The 23,570-nt window shown below is 38.4% G+C and overlaps 1 protein-coding gene across 12 annotated transcripts in view; it reads left to right on the top strand.

The window, feature by feature from the left end:
• Positions 1-23,570, top strand: part of eya4 (EYA transcriptional coactivator and phosphatase 4) — a 138,009-nt gene that overhangs the window by 44,233 nt on the left and 70,206 nt on the right. For 9 of the 12 annotated variants that reach the window (XM_008114552.3, XM_008114553.3, XM_062978459.1 and 6 more), the window contains exon 3: positions 18,759-18,808. The exons of 2 other annotated variants lie outside the window; for them this stretch is intronic. In XM_008114552.3, the coding sequence (XP_008112759.2) occupies positions 18,759-18,808 (50 nt within the window). Of the gene's footprint in view, positions 1-2,578; positions 4,377-18,758; positions 18,809-23,570 lie in introns of those variants that run through there. One more of the 12 variants, XM_062978472.1, reaches the window with a different exon arrangement.

The following is a 23,570-nucleotide window of genomic DNA, read 5'->3' as shown; positions in this document are numbered from 1 at the left end:
TTGTAAAACATGATGTTTTGGTGCTTAATTTGTAAAATCATAATGTAATTTTATGTTTAATAGGCTTTTTTCTTAATCCCTCCTTATTATCTAAGATTTTCGCTTATCCAGTGTTCTGCCGGCCCGTTTATCTTGGATAAGTGAGACTTTACTGTACTTAGAAATTGAATTATTTTGAGAACACTTGAAGCAACAAAAATTACACATCTTGTAAGAAAAGTAGCTACAAGCTTGCAAATAATCAAAACAACAAATGTGGAGGAGCAACTGTAATTGGATTTGTCCCTTTTGTTTTACTAATGTGGTAGATGCCATTGGGCAAGGTTCTCTTCAAACGTGATGTTTATCATATATGTTGTAGCATACTATATGTAGTATTATATATTAGCAAGCTTCTGTCAGTGTTGTGTGGGTTCTTCATTGGCTTCAGTTCTTATCCAATGCTTTTAAAGTAAGGTGCATAAATTACTCATTTTTACGCTAGATCCTCTAAGGATGGAGGACATTTTTTCAATGTCATACTTTACATTTTGCAAACTAAAACACAGTTTGCTTTGAAATTAAATTTCTTTAAATTATAGTGAAAATAAAGAAAAATGTTTAGTAGAAATAATATCCAAAATACATGTATTGTGGGGAGATATATAAGATAAAATATGTATATTAGGAGTAATATTCATGAAATCATGTACAGATTTTTGTTCAAACCGTTTAACTGATATGGATACTGATATGTAAGCTAGAGGATCTGAATCTAAGAGTATAGAAAACTGGAATGTATACATCCATAGAGGTTACAATGCAGTCTTTTCACACAGTTTTTACATCATTTTAAAAGTTTGTATATAGAGCTGATATTTCTTCCTTCTAGATCAAGGTCACAATTTTAGATAGCACATTTTGCAAGGTTTTTGATAAATTGAGTAGATGGGTCTACTTTTATAGGAGGAATACTCTTGTCATATTAAAACGTTAGATTCACGAACAGTTTTAAATTACTTCTGTCATCTTGTTTTGTTTCCTACAAAGATCCTGGAAAATGCAGTTAGAGTAATGGAAAACATCTTTTACTTTAAAGAGATGTTGTGTTGCATTGCATAATTTCAGTTTCCATGATTCCCCGAAAAGATAGAATGACAATTAAACCAGTTTAATAACGTTCCTAGGGCATTACTCAGCTTCTGAAGACATTTTTATTTTGAAGGGCACTTAATAGTCCCTTTCTATTGTAAACAGATATTTTATTGGTTGCTGTGAGTTTTCCGGACTGTAAAGCCATGTTCCAGAAACATTCTCTCCTGACATTTTGCCCACATTTATGGCAGGCATCCTTAGAGGTTCTGATGTCTGTTGGAAACCAGGCAAGTGGGGTTTATATATCTTTGGAATGCCCAAATTCGGAGAAATAACACTTATCTGTTTGAAGCAAGTGTGTGAATGTTGGAATTGGCCACCTTGATGAGCATTGAATAGCCTTGCAGCTTCAAAGCCTGGCTGCTTCCTGCCTGGGAGAATCCTTTGTTAGGAGGTGTTAACTGGCCCTGATTGTTTCCTTTCTGGAATTTCTCTGTTTTCTGAGTGTTGTTCTTTATTTTATTGTGGTTTTATACAGATTTTTAGAAATATGTCATTGTGTGTCTATGTTCAAATTACCTGTTGATTTATAGCAACCTCATGAATTTCAGAGGAGTTTCTTAGGTGAAGAATACTCAGATGGGGTTTTGCCATTTTCATTTCAAAAATATAGTCGAAAACACCTGGTATTCCTTGGCTGTCGCCCAGCCAATACTAGCCAAATCTGACTCTATTTAACTTACAAGGAAGACAGGAACTGCTGACATTAGGTTATTTAGGCCCCTTTCTTTGTTGCATTTTTTTGCATATTCCTATTTCCAAAATAATAATAAATATATATATAATTATGAGATATAAGTTGTATTTATTATAACTTTATTTCTTTAGTCATAATTTATATATTTCATGAGTAGTATACAAATATAAGTTATTTTAAAAATTGCATGCATATATACACACACACACACACACACACACAGTAGAGTCTCACTTATCCAAACTTCACTTATCTAGTGTTCTGTATAATCCAATGCAATCTGCCTTTTGGTAGTCAATGTTTTTGTAGTAAATGTTGCAATGTTTTGGTGCTAAATTCATAAATACAGTAATTACTACATAACATTACTGTGTATTGAACTGTTTTTTCTGTCAATTTGTTGTAAAACATGATGTTTTAGTGCTTAATTTGTAAAATCATAATGTAATTTTATATTTAATAGGCTTTTTTCTTAATCCCTCCTTATTATCCAAGATTTTCGCTTATTTTCGCTTATTTTCGCTTATCCAATGTTCTGCTGGTCCGTTTATCTTGGATAAGTGAGACTCTACTGTCTCACTCTCTCTGTGTGTATATCTATCTCCTTTTCTGGGTTGTCTTGCACATATTTCTTGCATTGCAGTGTTTTCTTTTTTTGATACAGCAATAAAGAGCAATACATTTGATTGTGAGGTCTCTGTTTACATCAGATTTTTATTGTCATAGAAGCTAACTGTTTTACTCTAGATAATGTGATATAATTGGGATAACTTGGGATTTTAATATTTCAGGTAATTATGGTAGAGGGAGAGGTACCTGTTTGCAGTAACTAAATATCTAAAGAGCATTTCAAAGAATTTAATGTTGAGATGTTGCCAGTGTGTTTTAAGAATTGTATGCCTGGCCTGTTTATGAAGGGCTGTTTTCAGGATTGCTGAGAAAATATATGTGAAGCAGTATTTAAAAACTACACATTTTAATTTATTTCTTCTTTTCCATTATGTGTTTGATTTTTGAATTAGAACTATATTATAAGAGTGTGGACTTCACTCCTGAAAACATAGCTGTGTCTTTAAAAGAGTAAAGTGGAAGGTGGGCCTAAATGTAAGCATTAAGAATGATCCTTACAGTCCTGGCAATCCTTTCTAATAATACAGTGTTGTAGCTGTCAAATGATGGCACAAATATCCTAATCTACTGAGATGGCTTTTTAATCCGAGCCATTAATCATGTTTTATTAGCTTTAACGGAGTCAGGCTGCTGTCATTTCAATGTTGCTCTGGGACAATGTGCCGACAATGTTCTGCAGGTGTAACTTTCACTCAAACACTATTTCTGAGCAACAAGCTCATGTTGGGAGAGAGTGCCATCTCCCGTTTTAAGTATCCATTGTACACCATTGAACTTCTGCATTTTGCTTATGCATTGTACGCAACTTTATGTGTGCTTGTTCTAGACCTCAGGGTCAGTTGGGAAAGAGTTAAAATGTAAACAACGTTGGCCAGTTAACTGTATCACGACTACTGCTATTTAGCAATTGTAAAGTGCTTAATAGCTTTAGTGATTAGATGGTAATGATGATGGTGATATTTATCATGTCCCCAAACACATTAAGGACAGTTGAAATCACATATTTGTTTTTTGCAAGGGAAAATGGAACATAGTAAGAATAGTAGTAATTAAACTATGGAAATCACATTTATGGAATTTTTGTTTTCTGTCAAGTTGTTTTTTCCCCCCTCTTGTTATTTATGTTTAAGCTGATATGTTATTATCATTGGAGTAATGTCCTACTTCATTTGGTTGTTTTGATAGAAGAGCTGAAGGGCCTGTGTTTTGGTTCTAATACAGTAACATATGTCGTTTTATTTCATATTGATGTTATGTTATGTAGATGGTGCACTGTTTAATGCATTCTTGTTCTGGGAGAGGAGAAACTATTCCTATTTCTAAATAGAAAACATCTTGTAATTTAAAAATACTTTAGTGCTACTACATTTACATTTTGGCTATAATGAAACATTATATCAGTGTGTTTTGTGTACATATAAGTGGTTGTGTGCATTTGAAAGAACTTCATATAATGAGAAGCAGATGTGCCACAGTGACAGCAGGCAAGTAGGGGCTGGAGAAAGAGCTGGATTCATTAACAGGGCCCTGGGATAAATGCACCACATAAGATAGTAAGTGAAAGACAGAAGCTGTTGATGAGGGTGACCTCTGAATGCAAGTCATCTTACTATAAACAGAAGGGTGTGGAAAGCCATTGGTCTGAGCCAAGCTTGTTTACTATCCAGATCTCACTTTCCTTGACTTAAGTAATCCTGCAGTGCCTGTTCACGGAGGAACACTGTGTCTTAATTCTGCCTTAATTCAAGATAACGGCACTATCTATGGAATTAATTCATCAGTTTAGCTGTGCACCTCCGGTGCTCGTGTATTCGAACATAGTCAATGCAAAACCTTAACAGAAGCATGCCCTTTTTTTGAAAGGGGAATTGACATGCTTGGGGAGTTCTTTGAAATTTCTTGAGAAGGAAATGAGGTAAGCTTGTGATTTATTTCCAACAGAGGCAGTGATTAGCATTTTCAGGAAACAGTTGAGAGAACAACAGTGCCTAATAATTTAAGCCAGGAAATCACTAATTTTTCATTTAGATAAAATTGCCCTTCTTAGGTTTGCTTAAGGTTGTGCTTGTGCCCTTTTGTAGTATTTGCATAAATTGTTTTAGCTTATTTCTTTACTTACAAGCCATTTCATAAAAGATAGCTCAATAATAATATGAGTGGATACTTAGAATCTTCTCAGTAAAAAAGGAAGAAAGCCTATTGAAAATGATGATATATGAAATAGTAATTCTAGTTAACTTTGATAAACACTGTTAACAGTGTTTAACCATTATTTAGAATAAATATTTTAATCACCATGCAATTATATGCATATTTACTCTAAAGTAAATCCTCTTGTGTTCAGTGGGGCCAACTTCATAAGTGTGAGGAATAGTTGTAGCCCAGTGAAGCCCTTAAAGATACTAGTTTTGTAATGTTCAGAATACAATTTTTTGTTTTGATCATAAATTGACATGTAATTTCTTCCTTTGCTTTGGTGATCTGATCTGGCATTCCACAGCCAAAATGCCTGCATTTTGAGGATATAATAGAAATTTTGATTTGCCGTATAATGATGCCAGTGAAGTATCTGCATGTAAAATAATACAGTTCAGCAGATGTTAATCTGCTGCAGCCCTGTGTGCATAATACATTTTCTACCTTGTGGAAAGAACAACTGACTCTGATATTTATACAGCAAGAGTTTACCGCTAAGTGCTGTCTTCCATTCAGGATCCAAGATATGAATTGGTATTATAAACTACTACTACTTCTTAAATGTCTCTTTCATCCAAGACAAGAATGGAAAGTGCTTTGGTTTAGGAGTAGTATTTTATTACTTTAGTAAAGAAAGTAAAGATTTTACAAAGAGAAATAAAATGCCTGTACTGTCAATTTATGAATACTGATTTATAGCTGGAGGGAACTGTCTTATTCAGGGAACAATATGATAAATAATGGGCCAGTGTGCTCCTTAGCTTGTTCTGTATGGGTCTAGTCAACAGCAATTTGCAGTATTTAATTATACTACATGCTTCTTTGCTTAGTTTGCTTATTCTTTAAAATATGAAAATCTTCTAAACAAATAATATTTCTAAAAAAAAGTGTGTGAATGGATGACATTTTGCATATTACATTTTCTGTGTCAGTAAATTTATTGTTATAAATTGTTGAAATGTTAAAGCCTTTATGTTATTTTGTTTTTTAAAAGATGTATTTATAGATTTATAGTTATACTACATGATTTTATAAAGCCACGATAGAGCATCTGGGAAATCCTCTCAGATTTAATATTGGGAAAATGGTGAGTGTATGTTTAGAAAATGTAAGACAGCTGTCAAAGAAACACTAATGTCAAGCAACCTTATTAAGAGTATGCTGATTGATATCTAGCATTATTTGCTTAACAGTGGTAATTTATATGAGCTAAAGAAAGCCACCATAATGTTTTTATTAACTAAATTAGAATAGCATTTTTATTCAATTTTATACTGGTCCCCATCTTTGTTTTAACATTGTGGGTGACATGAAGTGGGGCTTGTCATCTGCGGGAAAGGACACATTTTTCTCTGTGGACTGAAAATGTGCTCCAAAGGTTGGTGGACCCTCTTGGGCTGGGTTGAGATTAAGTGAGAAAGGAAATGTCTTGCTGCATGAGAGGAAACCCACTTCAGCTATGAATCTAGTATTTGGAGTGGACTTCAGGGTTATTTGAAAGCAGTGAGTGAAAGCTAGAAATACATCATGTACATGTAATTAGAAAATACTAATTACAAGTTAATGGAAAAACACATGGCATGACCTCTAGACATATATTGCAGATTTTCTCCAGCTAATCTAAAAATTATTCTTTTTTAACAAAACACGCTAATGCAGTTTATCCAATATTTGATGAGAATGAAAGGGTATTTAAAGAATAGTTTATTTCCAAAAAAGAATATCTGATATACATTTCATTTTATTTTAAAAGTTTAGGCCCAGTGATGATAATGTACTATCACAGAGATTTGTAAAGCAGTATATTACAAGTATATGTGTGTCTAGAAATGGTAACTAATTTCATAATAATAGTAGTTTACAGAATATAAGAATGCAATTATTGCCCCATGGAGCATTTAGTCTAAAATCTGTTGCAAGGAAAATGTGAAGATGAAGGGAGTGGAGGTGAAATAAATATAAAAGCAGTTTGTTTTTGTTCCAGTTTACATGCTAGGGATTAGGAATAGGGAGGACAGTTTTGCCAAGACTTCCCTGATGAAGTGACTGATTTGAATGAATACAGGGAGGGTATCACATAGGCATTTCTGGATGAAGTACCATACTTGTTATATAATGTTCTATGCACTTGTTATAGAGAGACATGGGTGGGGGGGAGGCTTCTATTTACATATTGACATCCCTCTTACAATGTGCTGGTGATATACTGTAGATGGTACACTAAATAAGACATGTAAATTTATGATTCAAGTTTAAAACAACAATGTAAGAACATCTATATAAAAGGAAAGATCTATTTTAAAATGTTTTTATTCATTTATATTACACTATTTTCCCAGTAAGAAAACTCAAGGGGGCTTACAACAACATTAGATTAACATTAATGGATCTAAAAATCACACTTATTTGCTCTTTCAAATTATGTATATTTGACTGGAAATACCCCAACCTGTGGTTTTATGTCCCAAATCCAGAGGCAAACCTTAGTTGTTCTATCCAACATGATCTTTTTGGGTCGAAGTAGGTTTGTGCCAAAATGAGAACCAAGCATTGTAGCTAAAACCAGCCTGGTTCAAACATGTTCTTAAGCCATCAGACTGCAGAAGCACTGCTCCCGGTGACTGCATCACTATTCTGCTCAGCAAAGTATATTTTCAATACTGCAGTACACTAGACGTATAGAACATGCAGGTTGGAAATCTTGGAATGTATCATGTTTTAAAACAGCTTTTTGAATGTGTTAGGTGTTTAATGTTTTAGAAGAGCTTATCATGCCTTTTTACTGGGCTTATGCAAAAGGATAGTGAGCATCTTTGTAATCATGGACTGAACTACAGAATCCAACCCAGTTTGCAATATCCATCCCATCATTATAGTAGAATTTTTTGCAAACCCTTTGCAAAATGATTTTTTCTTTTGTTTTTCCTTATATACTGCTGGCTTGATTTACCTTGAGTTCCCTTTCGGGGTAGAGAAAGGTGGGGTCTAAATAGGGTAAATAAATAAATACTACTGAGTTATACAATAATAAAGTGATTAGGAAGAAAATCCTAAAACAGTATAGAAGGACAAAAAGTACCACACAAGCTTCTTTACATTGGAAAGTAGAATCTTTCAGAGGCTTTGCCTCAGATATCACATAACAACATATTTTGCCTTTTCTTTGAAAATAGATGCAGTGATAAAACTTATAATTCAGCACAGTACACAAAATGCGGTTCTGAATATTCAAAATTGTATTTAAATTTTCAAGAAAAATATTGCATTTTGTTGTGTTTTACATGCTAGCTATTTTACTTAATAGCAAGATGGGTGTGGGGGAGTGGAACAGGAGTTCATATCTAAAAAATATAGTTAAGAAACCAGGTTCAGATTAGTCATGTGCATTTGTATGAAATCGCTGTTCGTTTTGTTTTGTTTCATTCGTTTTTTCTCATTTTCGTATTTGTCCCTGCTTCCGAAAACGGGGCGCCTATACAAATGAAATTTTCAACTCATGTATGAAAAAACAAAAATGTTTGGACCATTGGCAGCAATGGGAGGATTTCAGAGGCTCGCCCCCTCCCCTGCTCAGTTTTAGGACTAGAGGGGTGAAAATAAAATAAATAAAAGAGTAGATTTTCCAGTTATATAGAGAGAGATAGGTTTGATTTCTAAACAGAAAAGGTAAGCCCAACCATTTCTTACCTTTGACATATATTTCTTTTTAAAAAAGCAATAGGAGGGAGGAAGAAGAATGAAGAAAAGCCCCACATGTGCTCCCCAGCCAAAGCCACCCCTACCACTTCAAAAATCCCTGCCCCTTCCCTTCAAAGGAAAAATTATTAAAATAAGCCAAGCAGCCAGGCAAAAAAGAAAACCTAAATCTGTACCCACTACCCAGTGCTCTCACCAGCAAGGAATGAAGCAGCAAGGCTGAAGGCAAAACGCAAGGCAAGGCAAGCCAAGCCAAGAGAGAAAGCCATCCAGCCCACTCGCAGCAGCAAATGACGCAACTGCCATGGCCACTTTAGGGACAGTCCGCCCCTTAAATAGCCTCCCTGTCAGCCCATGTCACTGTTTCCTTGGCCTCCGATTGGCCAAGGTTCACCTCCTCCCACCTCCTCCTCTGATGCATGCAGAAGAAGTCTCCTGGAATGGATGCCACGTGGCCCAAAAATGAAAACAAAAGCACGGTGACTGTGCAGCTTTCTCTTTCGTGTCATCTTTTGTTTTGTCCTAAAATGGCGTCTTTTGTACCGTGCAATCCAAATGGGTGGTAAGAAACAAATGAAACAGATGAAACAAATACCACACACATCTCTAGTCCAGATTTTCCTTCAGTGATAAAACTCAATGAAATATCAAAGACAGCTATTTTCTTGTCTTAACCTTAGTGTGATTTTGAGGATAACATGATGGGTGGGAGAACAATGCATGTTATCCCAAACTTGTGATGAGGATTAAACTTGTGGATATTTTCAGCTTGATAATTCATTCTTAATGAAAAATATTGCATTATGTTGTGTGTTACATATTTCATTGTTGTTGTTAATTGCTATCAAGTCAGCTATGACTTATGGTGACTCCATGAATAATAGGGCTTTAAGTCTCCCTATCATCAGTAACACTGCTCAGGTCAACACATTCAAGATTAGGCTTGGGGTCAAAATTATGGAATTTTATATGGCCCATGGAAAGTCAAGAGTAAAACTTGGGGGCTTAGCATCAGGTTCTTCAGATTCATTCTGCAGAGAGGTGAAAATAACTTACTTACTTAGGCGATCCCTCGTAGGCTGAGGACGATGGTCTTCCAGTTGTGGGGTCTTGGGGATGGATCCGTAGATGGCTGAAGAGACCTATTCTTGATCTGCATGTTCTCCTGCAGTGAGGACATCGGTTTCAGAGCAGAGTAACTGCTTTGGGAGACGGTGATCGGGCATTCGGACAACGTCGCCAGTCCAGCGGAGTTGATGGCGTAGGAGCATCGCTTCAATGCTGGTGGTCTTTGCTTCCTCAAGCACGCTGACATTTGTCTGCCTGTCTTCCCAAGAGATTTGCAGGATTTTTCTGAGGCAACGCTGATGGAACCGCTCCAGGAGTTTGGTGTGATGTCTGTAGACCGTCCACGTTTTGCAGACGTAGAGCAGGGTTGGGAGGACAATGGCTTTGTAAACAAGCACCTTGGTATCTCTACGGATGTCCCGGTCATCAAACACTCTCTGCTTCATTCTGAAAAATGCTGCACTCGCAGAGCTCAGGCGGTGTTGTATTTCGGTGTCGATGTTGACTTTTGTGGAAAGGTGGCTGCCAAGGTAGCGGAAATGGTCGACATTTTCTAATGTTACACCATTAAGCTGTATTCCTGGCATTGCAGAGGGATTAGCTGGTGCCTGTTAGAAGAGCACTTTGGTTTTCTCGATGTTCAGTGAGAGGCCGAACTTCTCATATGCTTCTGTGAAGTTGTTTAGAGTGGCTTGTAGGTCTTCTTCTGAATGCGCACAGACTATGTTGTCATTGGCATATTGGAGTTCTATAACAGATGTTGTGGTGACCTTGGTTTTGGCTTTCAGTCTGCTGAGGTTAAATAGCTTGCCATCTGTCCGATAGATGATTTCCACTCCGGTGGGAAGCTTCCCATCAACAAGGTGAAGTATCATAGCGATGAAGATAGAAAATAAGGCAGGGGCAATAACACATCCCTGCTTGACACCTGATTCCACCTTAAATGGGTCACTTTGGTAGCCATTGCTGTCCAAGACTGTTGCCATCATGTCATCATGGAGGAGCCGCAGGATGTTCACAAATTTGTCAGGGCACCCGATTTTTTGGAGGATGGTCCAGAGAGCACTGCGATTCACTGTGTCGAATGCCTTTGCAAGGTCAATGAATGCCATGTACAGAGGTTGATTTTGTTCCCTACATTTTTCTTGGAGCTGTCGTGCAGTGAAGATCATGTCCACTGTTCCTCTGGAGGGGCGGAAGCCATTCTGGGATTCTGGGCGGGTGTCTTCTGAGACAGGGAGAAGACGGTTTGCAAGGATTCTTGTGAGAATTTTCCCAGCGGAGGTTAGAAGGGAGATACCGTGATAGTTCCCGCAGTCTGTTCTATCCCCTTTCTTGAAGAGGGTGATGATGGTGGCATCCTTGAAGTCTGCTGGGATTTTCTCGGTCACCCACACCTTTTCAATGAGCTGGTGGAGTTGTTGTATCAGCGCAGGTCCACCCGTTTTGAAGATTTCAGCAGGGATCCCATCAGGTCCGCTGGCTTTGTTGTTTTTTCGTTGGCTGATGGCATTGCTAACTTCTTCCAAACTAGGCAGTGCTGCAAGCTCACCCCTGGTTTGTTGATGTGGGATTTGTGAGAGGTTCTCTTCGGCCACATTGGAGCTGCGATTCAGCAGGTTCTGGTAGTGCTCTTTCCAACGTTGTGCAATTGATGTTTTATCCTTCGGAAATTTGGTTCCATCTGATGAGCATAGAGGCTGTATGCCATGGTTTCTTGGTCCGTAAATTATCTTTGTGGCTTTGAAAAATCCCTGAGCATCATGGGTATCTGCAAAGTGTTGGATTTCTTCAGCCTTCTTGTTCTTGAGTTTTCTGGTCCTTCTTTGGACCTCAGCTTTTGCACTGGCATAGATCTTTTTCTTGGCAGGACAGTTGATGTCTCTCTGCCATGTTTGGAAGGTTTTCCTTTTGTTATCAATTAGCTGTTGGATCTCTTTGTCGTTATCGTCAAACCACAGCTAACCTACTCGTCTCCTTTTCCTCCTTGGCTATGGACAACCAAAGTGGATGAGGAACCCGCCATATCTTCTTGATCACCATTAAGGGGGCCGGGCTGTGGTGCAGGTTGTAGCAGCCAGCTGCAAGAAATCACTCTGACCAAGAGGTCACGAGTTCGAGGACAGCCTGCGTCTGTCTCTGTCTCTGTTCTATGTTATGGCATTGAATGTTTGCCTTATATGTGTAATGTGATCTGCCCTGAGTCCCCTTCGGGGTGAGAAGGGCGGAATATAAATACTGGAAATAAATTACTGTTTCTTCACTTCTTCCACAGGAGGCAAATATTGCCTGGCAGTGCAGGAGCTAGCACTCACCACTTGATCTCTTTTACTCTCAAGTCTTTATGGGGAGTCAGCTTTTTTTTGGGGGGGGGGGGGAAATAATTTTTTGCTATACATTTTTCAACTTTTATGCAAGTATATATAATATCTCTTTACATATCTTGGCTAGTCCCTTCATAGATGCCCTGTTCTGATTTGTTGATTCTAGTCTCCATTTTGGTTAATCTTTGCTACCTTAATGTCTTCATTGTTTGCTTTAAAGTTATGTAAATAATCTGTGATCATTATTTTTCTTATTGTTCAATTGTAAATCCGCCTTTGCATTTTCTTCTGTAGTCATTCCAAATCTTTACTATTTCTGCTAGTGGTATGGTGTCATCTGCATTTCTTTAATTGTTGGTGTTCCTTCCTCATAATTTCCATACCTATTTTCTCAGAGTCTTTTCCAGTGTTGTGTATGATATGTTCAGTATACAACTTTCTGTTGCTTTAAACAGCTCTGTTGGCATTTCATTTATTTCAAGATATGTTTTATAGCTCCCTTAAAAATGTAACAAATTTGCTGGGCTACTTGAAATGTAGAATATGTGTCCTAACCTCAGTATTGTCCTAAATGTTCAGTAGAACTTGACTTCTACATGTCAGATGAGTGCTGAAGGAAAAGTAATATTTGCTTTCCCCATTTCCATATGTTGCTTGAGTGAAACCAGCATTCTAAGATTAACTATCAATATTCGATTTTCATATTAAATATTTGAATATTGGAAATATGCTGTTATGTTATACATAAAGAATTTAATTGATATCCAAATGACTTGTCACTTAATCCTCTTAATGCATTTACTAGGCTTCTGTGTCAGAAGCATACTAATTTTTCTCTCCTATGTTTTTTTCAATTCCATTTAATCTGTTTATATGGAGATTGTGCATTCTTGAATACACTTTTGTATCTAGATATAGTTGACTACATAAACAGAGTAAGAAAAAAGCTAAGATGATTTCATGGTATTCTAATGTTTCCTACCAATATGAGCAACATGCAATCAAGAAAATAGAAGCCTCACAGGGTAACATGGCAAAGGAGTTATTAAAGCTCAAACAGCAGCAACAGCAACATTTGTTTTGGTCTCTAGCACTTGTAATGAACACCAGTCAGTGCCCCCATATTGGTGCTACAGATCAGGGAGGGTACCTTGCAAATGGGTTGGGAGAACAAGCATGGAACAACCCCATTGACTCCTGCCTTATCCATCACAGAAAGATGAAAAAGGTTCACCAAGTGTAGGGATGGATTTACTCCTCCTTTCCAAGCTACTTTGCTTAAAGGAGTGGAAAGTGTGATGATACCAGGGAAAGTGTTTGCAACGTCTGCTTTCTACAAGGGACTTGCGTAAGTAGAGTCCTTCTTTCTCCCCAACAGCATTCCTTCTGGAAAATCTCAGTGGGCACTGGACTTGTGACTAGCCCCCTTTCCCTCATCTATCTATCTATCTATCTATCTATCTATCTATCTATCTATCTATCTATCTATAGGTAGGCTCAACCTGTGTAAGAAATCGGATGTTCCATTTGGCCCTTGACAATAGAAGGAAAGTTTTAAGTAGTTTAGTACACACAGAGCCAGCCCTAGGTATTTTTTAAGTGTAGGCGAACAGAATTTTGGCACCCCCCCCCCAAAACCAATCACTGAAAAATAAAAGCATTGGATAAGTGAAAATGTTGGATAATAAGGAGGGATTAAGGAAAAGCCTATTAAACATCAAATTACATTAAGATTTTACAAATTAAGCACCAAAACATCATGTTTTACAAGAAATCAACAGAAAAAGCAGTTTCGACTGCGCCCCCGTATGTTTTGCTCCCCAAGCGACCGCTTAATTCGCCTCATTGTTGGACCGGCTCTGAGTACACAAAAAGATGGGCATTTTTCAAAGCGAAAACATTTTGTTGCTAAGCACAAAATGTGGCTTTCATTGTGTCTGTGACTCACATTCAAAGGTTTGATTTGCAACTTTTCAGAGCTAGTTGAAGACATCTATAACTAACCTAAGAATTTGGGCAGGAGCTCTGCTCTCTCAGTTCTGCATATGCTCAGGATGCTCTTGCTTTTCTCTCTTCTACTTTCAGTTTGCCTTATTAGTGGCAGCAGCACATTGGAAGTTCTCTGACTTCATTCAGCATTTTATGTTTGTGAGTCAAGCCTCTTCATTCCAATCTTCTTCAAATCCTATTTTAAATCTATTTCTTCAACTCTGCTACTTCATTAGTCATCACATCATCATTTATTCTTCATTTCTCTTCTGCAGGCTCTTGGCATTAAACTGCTTCTTGATGGTTTGTAAGTCATTTTTTTTAAAAGAATCTGTTGAAAAAATGGATTTGGAGAATGATTATAACAAGTAAGAGCCAAGTTTTCAGACACTTGAATCCATATGGCAATGCTACTTTTTCAAACAATAAATTGCAAGAGCACATAGAACTGAAGCATGTCTTCTCTCTATCCATTTCCAATTGAACTTCTGGGAAAATCATTGAACTATTTTGCAACTATTTCTTTGTGTGAATTGTTTTTCATTAGTACAGGTTGAGTATTCTTTATCAAAAATGCTTGGCCCCAGAACTGCTTTGGTTTTTTTAAAATTTTGGAATACTTGTATGTATATGTGCATACATAATGAGATAGCTTGAAGATGGGACTCAAGTTTAAACACAAAATCGCTATGTTTCATATACACCTGAATATAATTTTATACAATATTTTTAGATATTTTTGCATGAAACTAAGTTTATGTAAATTGAAAGTTTTTGAAAGCAAAGGTGTCATCATCTCAGACACCTATGGGGACAGTTTTGGATTTTGGAGTACTAGCATTTCAGATATCAGAATTCTGGATAAGGGACACTCTGCCTGTATTATTCAAAAGTATGGGATATTTATGTTTTTGTCTTTTTGAATAGCAGGTGAAGAGCAAAGATTTTTACTAGGTGAAGATAAATTGGTGTGATAAATTGGTGAAGATAAATTGGTAAATTTGTTAGAAGGTGCACTTTTATGGAATACAGTGTTCCCCCACTACTTCGCGGTTTGCTTGTCACAGACTTGCTGTTTCATGGGATTTTTAAAAATTATTTACTCATTTATTTACCCCATTGCTGCCCCCTTGCTCTGTGTCTGCCATGTTGCTCTTTCTGCCTCTGCTCCCCTCTTCTGAGTCCTCCACGTTTCCCGGCGTGGCCGGCTGGAGCAGCAACACAAACGAGCTTGGCTGCCTCTTCCAGCTCCAGCTGCCACTGCTGCCCACCCTCACTCTTTCACCCAACCTCCGGGTGGAGCAGCCTTCCTTCTTCTCTGGCTGCAGGAGCAGAGGCAGCTACTGTGTCCTGTACAATTCTCTGGTCCAGTAAGGAGAGGCTGGAAAGGCTTGCCTGGGAACTCTCCTTGGAGAAGGGAGATGCTGACTCTTCTCAGGGTGTCCCCTTTGCCTTGGCACCTCCGGGCCTTGCTTCCCACTGCTCAGCATCGAGCAATCCCAAGGCCGAGGGGGCCCTCGCTGCTCTCGCCAAGTGGGCAAAAAAGGGGGGCTCGGTTATCTCCTTCCTGCCGTTGCCGCCCTCCTCCTCATCGCACACTCCTCGCTTGCACCGCTACCAGGGTGCCAAGCGGAGAAAGAGGGCACATCCCATCCAGCCTGAGAGGGGATCTGGGCTGCTACCTGTGGATCCTGATGAAGGGATGCAAGGAAGGGGCTTTGGGGTGAGAGGGAGAGGTAGAAAGAGCGGGACCTTTCAATCTGTCCCTCCCAGTCTAGGAGGGAGTCCATCCCAAGCGTTGTTTGGGAAGGAAAGAAGGCTGCTGGCATCTCAAAAGGCACGGACTCCTCTCCTCGAGGCTTTTCCGCAGCAAAAAAGGATCGCACCTCCTGGGGACGGCTCCCTCACAGGAGGAGGAGAGGAGATTCTCTTGGGGTTGAGGAGGAAGGCTGGGAGCGAGGGAAGCAGGAAGAGAAGGAAGGGAGGAGAAGGGAGAGCCAGTCTGCTCAGCCCCAGAGCCCTTGGAGGGCTGCTGAGGGGCTCCTTTCTCTCTCAATCCCTCCCTCCCACTCTGTCCGCTGCAGTGGCCCCTGCCTCCCCCAAGCAGCAGACCCCCCTTCTCTTTTTTCCTTTCCCTTCTTCCTCCTTTTGCCCAGAAATGATCTGAGGAAAGTTGCCTTCTCCCATGCGCAGGCAGGCACTGGCTCTCCTCCTCCTCCTCTTTGCCTCCCCACACCCAGATGGAGACCACCTGCGATGGAAGCTTCCTCAGTTGCACCTTTCCTGCCGCTTAACCCCTTCCTGCCTCCTGGCAGTCCCCTGCATCCCTGACTTCACTCTGTATGTGTGTGTGTGTGTATCCCTCTCCCTACTGCCTTTGCCGAGAGAGAGGAAAGCCGGGGAGAGAGAAGGGTCCTAGGAGCCCTCTCCCCTCAGCAAAGAGGAAGGACCGAGCGGGCATTGCAGCCTTTGCGCGTCCTCTTCCAGCACCCGGGCATGTAGCAAGGGGCCCCACTGGCACTGGTAGGAAAGGCTTCAATTTATAGTAATGTATAAATATTAAAATTAAAATAGTGTCCCTACTTTGCGGATTTTCACTTATTGCGGGTAGTCCTAGAACGTAACCCCTGCGATAAGTGAAGAAAACTGTATGGGGAGAGGAGATTAACAGCCATTCCATTTGCTAGAAGTAGTACTTCCACACTAGCACACCATAGGGGCAAAACAAAGACATTAACTCTGCTGAAACAATAGTGACTATTTTAATATATAGATTTATGTGATGTCTGAAAAGAGCCTGCAAGACCTACCACAGTATGGTCTTGGGTAGCTTCTTGTTGCAGTAATGATCTGTGCTGCTCTAACCAAACAGTTGTTCCAAACTATGAAATAGATAAATGAGGGTACATTTATGGGCTGGGCTATGGTGCAGGCTCATTAGCAGCCAGCTGCAACAAATCACTCTGACCAAGGGGTCATGAGTTCGAGGCCTCTGTCTCTGTTCTATGTTATGGCATTGAATGTTTGCCTTATATGTGTGCAATGTGATCCGCCCTGAGTCCCCTTTGGGGTGAGAAGGGTGGAATATAAATACTGTAAATAAATAAATAAATACATCTTGTTTGTTAATTAGTTGCAAACTGATAGCAATAATGCTGATTTCTGAGTGTCAGTAATTGGTATTTATTGAGCTCTGTTTCAACAAGGAACATTGCCTTACACACTCTCCATATTCTTTAAAATGTTCAAGAAAAGATTTATTGTGAAATTCATGGATCCCAGTTTATCAGTATTCATTACAGATATAGAGGGAGGACAATGTATAGCCAGCACAGCACCACCCATTCCAGAAACAAATATGAGAGTTTTACTGATTAGGAACACCCATCTGAAAAGATAAGGAACAACCCCCCAAAATCAGGCTTTGACTAGCAAAAAAAAACCCCTCAGACATTGTTGTCTATGTGTCCATAAGACCCTAATAAGCCATCTGAATAGGGAAGAACACTAAAACATACCATGTAGAAATATAAACTGTCTTTTTGAAAATTTATTATGCCTTACACACGTATCATAGAGGAAAAAACTTTACATAGCTGATGCTTCTGTTTTAAAAATGTTTAATTTCATTCAGAGGACAAAGGAACCCACTAATCCACAATAATTTGTCAACATTTCTGGTAGCATGCTGTCTATGCCTTTTGGACATCGGTTAATATTAGAACTGTTCAATGATTTTGGTTGAACATGTCCTTTTCTTTGAGGTCTTTGTCTACTGCACATTTGCTTTACCCTAATAGTCCTGTTTTTGTTTTTGTTTTTCCTTCAGAATAGAGATTGAACAATCCCTAGTTCCCTGAACAATCCCTAGTTGGCACAGACTCTTGTTACTTTAAAATTGGAACTGGAATCTTAAAATTTCTCCTTGCATTCTTGAGAAAGAACAGAGGTAGGCTGGAGAGCAGGGGAAGCCCAAAGCTCACCATGGATTGTAATGTACAGTATCTGTACCAGAAACTATGGTTTGTCATTTTGATAAAAGTCAATGAAAATGTATTAAGACGGATGTGACCTTGAGCTTCATCAAAAATTTATGCCACTAATTCTGGCAAGTCACTAATTCTCAATTCCTTTATTTCTCTTCACTGTGCCTATCTGATATTGCAATAAAACAGAAACGCTCCTCCCACTCATGAGTATAAATATGATGAAGACTATAAAACCTGTTATACTAATAGTGTGATATAAAGCATATCAAGTTTTAAAGGTTAAAAGGCACCTTTATATCTGATGATTAAACATCTGGGGAAAACTCTGGCAACAAAGAAATCTGTATGCCATAAAAATTTGTTTCAAATTCAAAAGACAAGTACTGTCAATATTATGAAAAATTGTGCTTTTGAGTGGTGGTGTTATATATGAACTCATTCCGTGATAGATGAAAAGTTGTCCTAAAAAGAAAAAGAAAATAATATATTATGGATACATACAGACAATATTTGGAACTGAATTCGAACAGCACACTTGAGAAAAATATTAAACACACTGTATGCAGAAGATGAAAATTAATGTATATATTATTTAGCTAACACTGCAACTTTTGCCACAGAATCTGGTGTTTATTATTCTGAGCTTTAGCAGGAAACAGAAGCAGTATCAGTTGGGGAAACATTTCTTTTCAAAATTGAGAACAGTTTGGCTCTCCTGTTTTTAAGCAGGGAACCTGGTTCTTTGGTTTCTTTGTTCCAAGTTAGATGACTCCCAAACTATTTTAGCTGAACATTTTACATACTAATGGAGTCAAGGGAAGTTAAGTTGGCAGCTGTTCGTGGGATAATAATGAAGCACCCTGTTTAGCATTGCATATCCACACTGTAAAATGTGAGAAGGATTTTTAGAGACCATGGTGAGGAGAGCTATATCCACTTTATGTAATGTAAATACATAAATTACAAGTGAGGAAGCCTATTTGTTTCTCTTGTATTTTCATGGGAAAGTAAGTAGCAATCACTTTTTTGTTGCAGGTGAAGAAAACGTGCACAGATTTGGATGTTTCAGAATCCCAGAATTCCAGGTACAGAGACAAAACATGGCATTTTGATTAGTTTGAATAATATAAAACAATCAGACTCTTTACCAAAATAATAGCCGAAGCCCAAGATAAATACTAGATCATATTTCCACACAATGAAAATTGTTGTATTCTCTAGAATACATTTCATTGAGGAAAGACAATATTAGTTTGGCATTACTGTTCTGGATTAAGAAAACAGAACACATAATCAATCAAAAAAATATAAACATACCCGCTTGAAGTATTTTCATGGCTGATTTCAGGTATGTTTTAATGTGTGCTTAATAATTTATGTTCAGTGCCACTGGTTTAGTCTTTTGTATGGGTTAAAATGCTGCAGATATTGGGGAAATACTATATTTTCCAGTGTATTTTAGTGCATGTTTCATGCATTCTTGGTTCATTTTTGTCTGTTTTGAGTAACAAGAATGTCTTTAAATATTCCATCCAATATTAGTCTTCTGAGGGTACATCTGTTTTGTGTAACATAAGACAATGCAAACCTTTTTTCAGTTGCTTCATTTAGTGCTTCTGATTCTAAATTGGTGTAAATATTGCTAGTTTTAACACAATCTTTGCATCATATATTTGATTCAGGTTATTACCAGCAACTAACTAGAACCCTTTCCTCCCAAGCATCATGAACATATACTTTTTTAGAAACTGAGTGCCTACAATATCCTAAAAACCTGCCTGCGAGGTAAAGGGACGTGTGTGTGTATGTGTGTGTGTGTGTGTGTGTGTGTGTGTGTGTGTAAGTAAGTAAGTAAGTAAGTGTATTTTGAGGCATGGCTTTTTGCCTGCAGAGATAAATGAAAACCTTGCTATGAACATCAGTAGTAAAGCGTTCTTTTTTCATCCTGTTTTATGAGATTACATCTTTCCTTCCGGTTCTCTAACTGCTAGATGCACATATTTTAATAGTAAGTAAGTGTAGTTGTTAGCCATGCTAAAATCATGAGCTCAAGCACTGTTCAAGAGAATGGTGTCATATTGTAAACAGCTTGTTTCTAGTTCTTTTTGCAGTGATAACAACCGATTAAATGAAAAGAAACAAACAGACCATTGTTTTTAACACCTCAGTGGCTATACCTTACATATGTATCCCACCATACTGAAGTTGGATACAAATGCAAAGGGAGTTGTGTTGATAAAAGAAAATCCAAACTGTATTGTGATGCTACTGGTTAGGTCAAAACACAGTTTATATCAACAGACTAGGCTGTAAAACAAAATCAATTCCAGTTAGTCAATCTATCTATATCTATATATCTATATCTATATCCATAATAAAAGTGAAAACCCATATGTGTGTATGTGGCACGGGTGTCTGCTCACACAGACAGCCTCCAGCCTCCACAAACAGGCTATAGTTCCCAGTGATGAGGAGCCAGCAAGTCACTCCTTTCCACTGACATTGCGGTTACAGCAAGCTCCATGAACATGTATCCCAACCCCTGCCAATGTCCTTCCCAAACACTATGGCCCACCACCCGAGGAATGCTTTCATTTGGGGACCATTTCATTCTAGATTTTGCATTTACTTCCACCACAGGCAGGCATCCCAGGGTTCTCCATTGCTGTGGAATTTGCATGACCCCGCCTATGCCCTCCCCTTTCAAATCTGTCTCCATGACAAACACAGCAGAACTGAACAGCAATTACATTTACTGGAGGAGTTTGGGGAATTGACTCCAAATGGTGGAAGTTGTAGTTCACCCAGCATCAAGTCAGAGCACTGTGACCCCTACTGGGGAATTTAGAGGAGTTGTAGTTCACCGACACCCAGAATGCTATGAACCCAAACAATGGTGTGTCTGGACCAAACTTGACATCCATACCCGAAATGACCAGATTTGAATACTGGTGGGTTTTGAGGGGAATTGGCCTGGACATTTTGGAGTAGTAGGTACTGGGATTTATACTTCACCTGCAATGAATGAGCACTCCGAACCCTACCAATGATGGCACACAGAGCCCCCATAACCAACAGAACATATTGGACAAGTTTTGGGAAAAGTGAGTTATAGTTCACCTGCATCCAGAGAAACAGTGACCCCCCACCGACAATCGACCGGGACCAAACTTGGCACAGAGAAGCCTCATGACCAGCTGAACATACTGCAGAAGTTTGTGGGAATGGGCCTTGATTTTGGGAGTTGTAGTTCACCTGCATCCAAAGAACACGGAACCCAGCCAACAGCGAATCTGGATCAAACTTGGCACGCGGACTCAACATAGCCTACTGTGGATACTGACAGATGTTTTGGGACAATTGCCCCGGGAATCTGGACCACACATGGTACACAGACCCAAAATGGCCAACTTTGAATACTGGCAGAATTTGTGGAGGATTGACCCACAATTCTGGGAATTGTAGTTAACCCACTCCAAACTAAGAATACCTAACATTCAAAGACAAATAATGCCTTTTTCAAAGAACCCGGGCATTGCCGGGTCCCCAAGCTAGTTACTTATAAAGTTAAACAGATAGGCTAAAAATATGCAGGTTTAAAATAGGCAGACTTAAAAAGTAGCGAAATGTGTCAAAATCCTAAGGTCAAATGGGGCCTGTACATGGGCCCTGGGTTACCCATCTTTGCTGTAACACAAAACTGGGAGTTAGCATTTCTAAGCTGAGACTCTATCTGGGGCATGACACTGTTTGGCACAGTTTGAGAAAGACTATATATTATGTAATAGCTTACAGAGTGATAAATTTGGAAAATGAATATAATATTTTAAAATATATGTACAGCATCATTTCATGTTATTGAACATTTCCAGAGTGCTTAAATGCTAACCTTACAATATTGAATAGGTAGATTACATGGGAAGTAACAATATAAAATATTTGTTGGGGGCTTGCTTCATAGAAGTTGAAAGTTTATGAAAGTGATTCATTGTATTTTTATTTTTTCTTAATTTGTTTTTGATGTAACAGATTGAAATCTTTCTTATCTATTCTTAGCCAAAGATTAGCATTTCCAATGGTGATAACATGACTATACAGTACTCAAAATTAGCTATAGGCCTTCAGTTGGAGTGTCAGTAGAAAGCACAGCTATAGTCTAGGGCTTGATAATTCTTCTTAAAACAAATCTTGCGAAAACATTGTACATAAAGTGATATGTCAGCAGAAAAATGGATGCTGCAGATGCTTTCACTTGTAGAACAGCTTCTGGCCTTTTTCTTGGGGTTAAAATCTTTCATTTATTTAGCTAGCTTTATTGTGTGTTGGTTTTGGACTTGAAAGTATTAGAATAAATGCAGATGGAATATGTTTTTACAGTAGGGAAGTAATTAAGTTGGGTGTGGGAACTTTGTCAGGAGATTTCTTAGAGTGACATGTGTGTATAAGCAAATTCTTTGTCCTAACTTTTCTTTTTCACAAAAAATAATTTAGATATATTTGAAGTGCACTTTTCTAGAGAGCTAATGTATGAGAATACATCTGATCAAGGAATTGTGGTAGGTATATCTGCTGTGTATGCGAGAGAGAGAGCCCATAGTTTATTCAGGAGATGAGAAGGGAAATGACTTTTAAAATGTGAGAATCTTGTGTAAGAAAAGCAGGTATTTTATTTTTGTTACTGTGTTGTATACTTTTGTTTACAAGCTCATGTTTCATAGAAGTAAAAATATTGTATGCTGTAGCTCTGTAAAATGATCTTGTGCATTTTACGAAGTCATAGAAAGTGCAGACTACATATTGTTATGTACTATCAAGTTGAACATATGACAAGACAACTCTATAAATGGGAGACCTCCAGGTCACCCTACCACCAACAACCTTGCTCAGGTCCTGCAGACTAAGCACCATGACTTCTATGATTGCCTCTATCTAGCTGTATTTTCTTGATGCCTTCTACCTTATTGGATATTATTGGCTTTACAAGTGAGCAATGTCTTCTCATGATATGTCCAAAGTCCGACAGTTTCTGTCTAGTTGTCTTGTCTTCTAGAGAGAGTTCAGGCTTGATTTGCTCCAGGACATATTTGTTTATCCTGTCAGCTGTGAGTATAGGTTCATCTTCAAGTGATTCTTCCTTGAATTATTTTATTACATTTCAGGATCATGCCTAGTTCTCATAGATGCTCTTCTAAGTCATTGACTTATTTTCATTTCTTGACTGGAATCTCTATTCTGATTAATGACTAAGTCATGGTTTAGGAAATTTATTTCAGTGGCTGCATCATCTACTTTAATGTTATGCAAATCATTTGCTATTTTCTGCTATAGTGTGGTGTCAGATGCATATCTTAAATGGTTGATGTTTCTTCCTCCAGTTTTCATACTACCTCTTTTCTCTGAATATAATTACAAATGATATATACCATAGAGGTTAAACAAATAGGGTGACAATATGCAGCCTTGCCAATTCAAAACTACCAAGTTTTCCATATTTTGTCCTAATAGTAGCCTCTCATCCTGAGTATAGGTCAGTCCTCAGGACAGCTAAATGTTGTGGCACATAGATGTCTTTAAGAGCAATATCAAAGGCTATAACTCATGAAGCACAGACTGATTTTCTTCTGAGTTTTTTTTTATGTGCTCCATTATCCAACATATGTTTGCAATATGATCCCTGGTGCCTCTTCCTTTCCTAAACCAAGCTAGGACATCTGACATTTCTCATTCCAAACATCATAAAGGTTTTGCTTAGAATTTTGAGCATCATTTTGCTTGCATGAGAGATGCAGTGCAATGGTCTTGTGTTTGCTGCAATCCCCTGTGTCCCCTTTCTTGGGGATTGTAATA

This window comes from Anolis carolinensis, chromosome 1 (assembly GCF_035594765.1).
Source record: "Anolis carolinensis isolate JA03-04 chromosome 1, rAnoCar3.1.pri, whole genome shotgun sequence".
NCBI lineage: Eukaryota > Metazoa > Chordata > Lepidosauria > Squamata > Dactyloidae > Anolis > Anolis carolinensis.
Note: the sequence above shows the minus strand (reverse complement) of the source record. Positions and strands in the feature narration are given on the sequence as shown.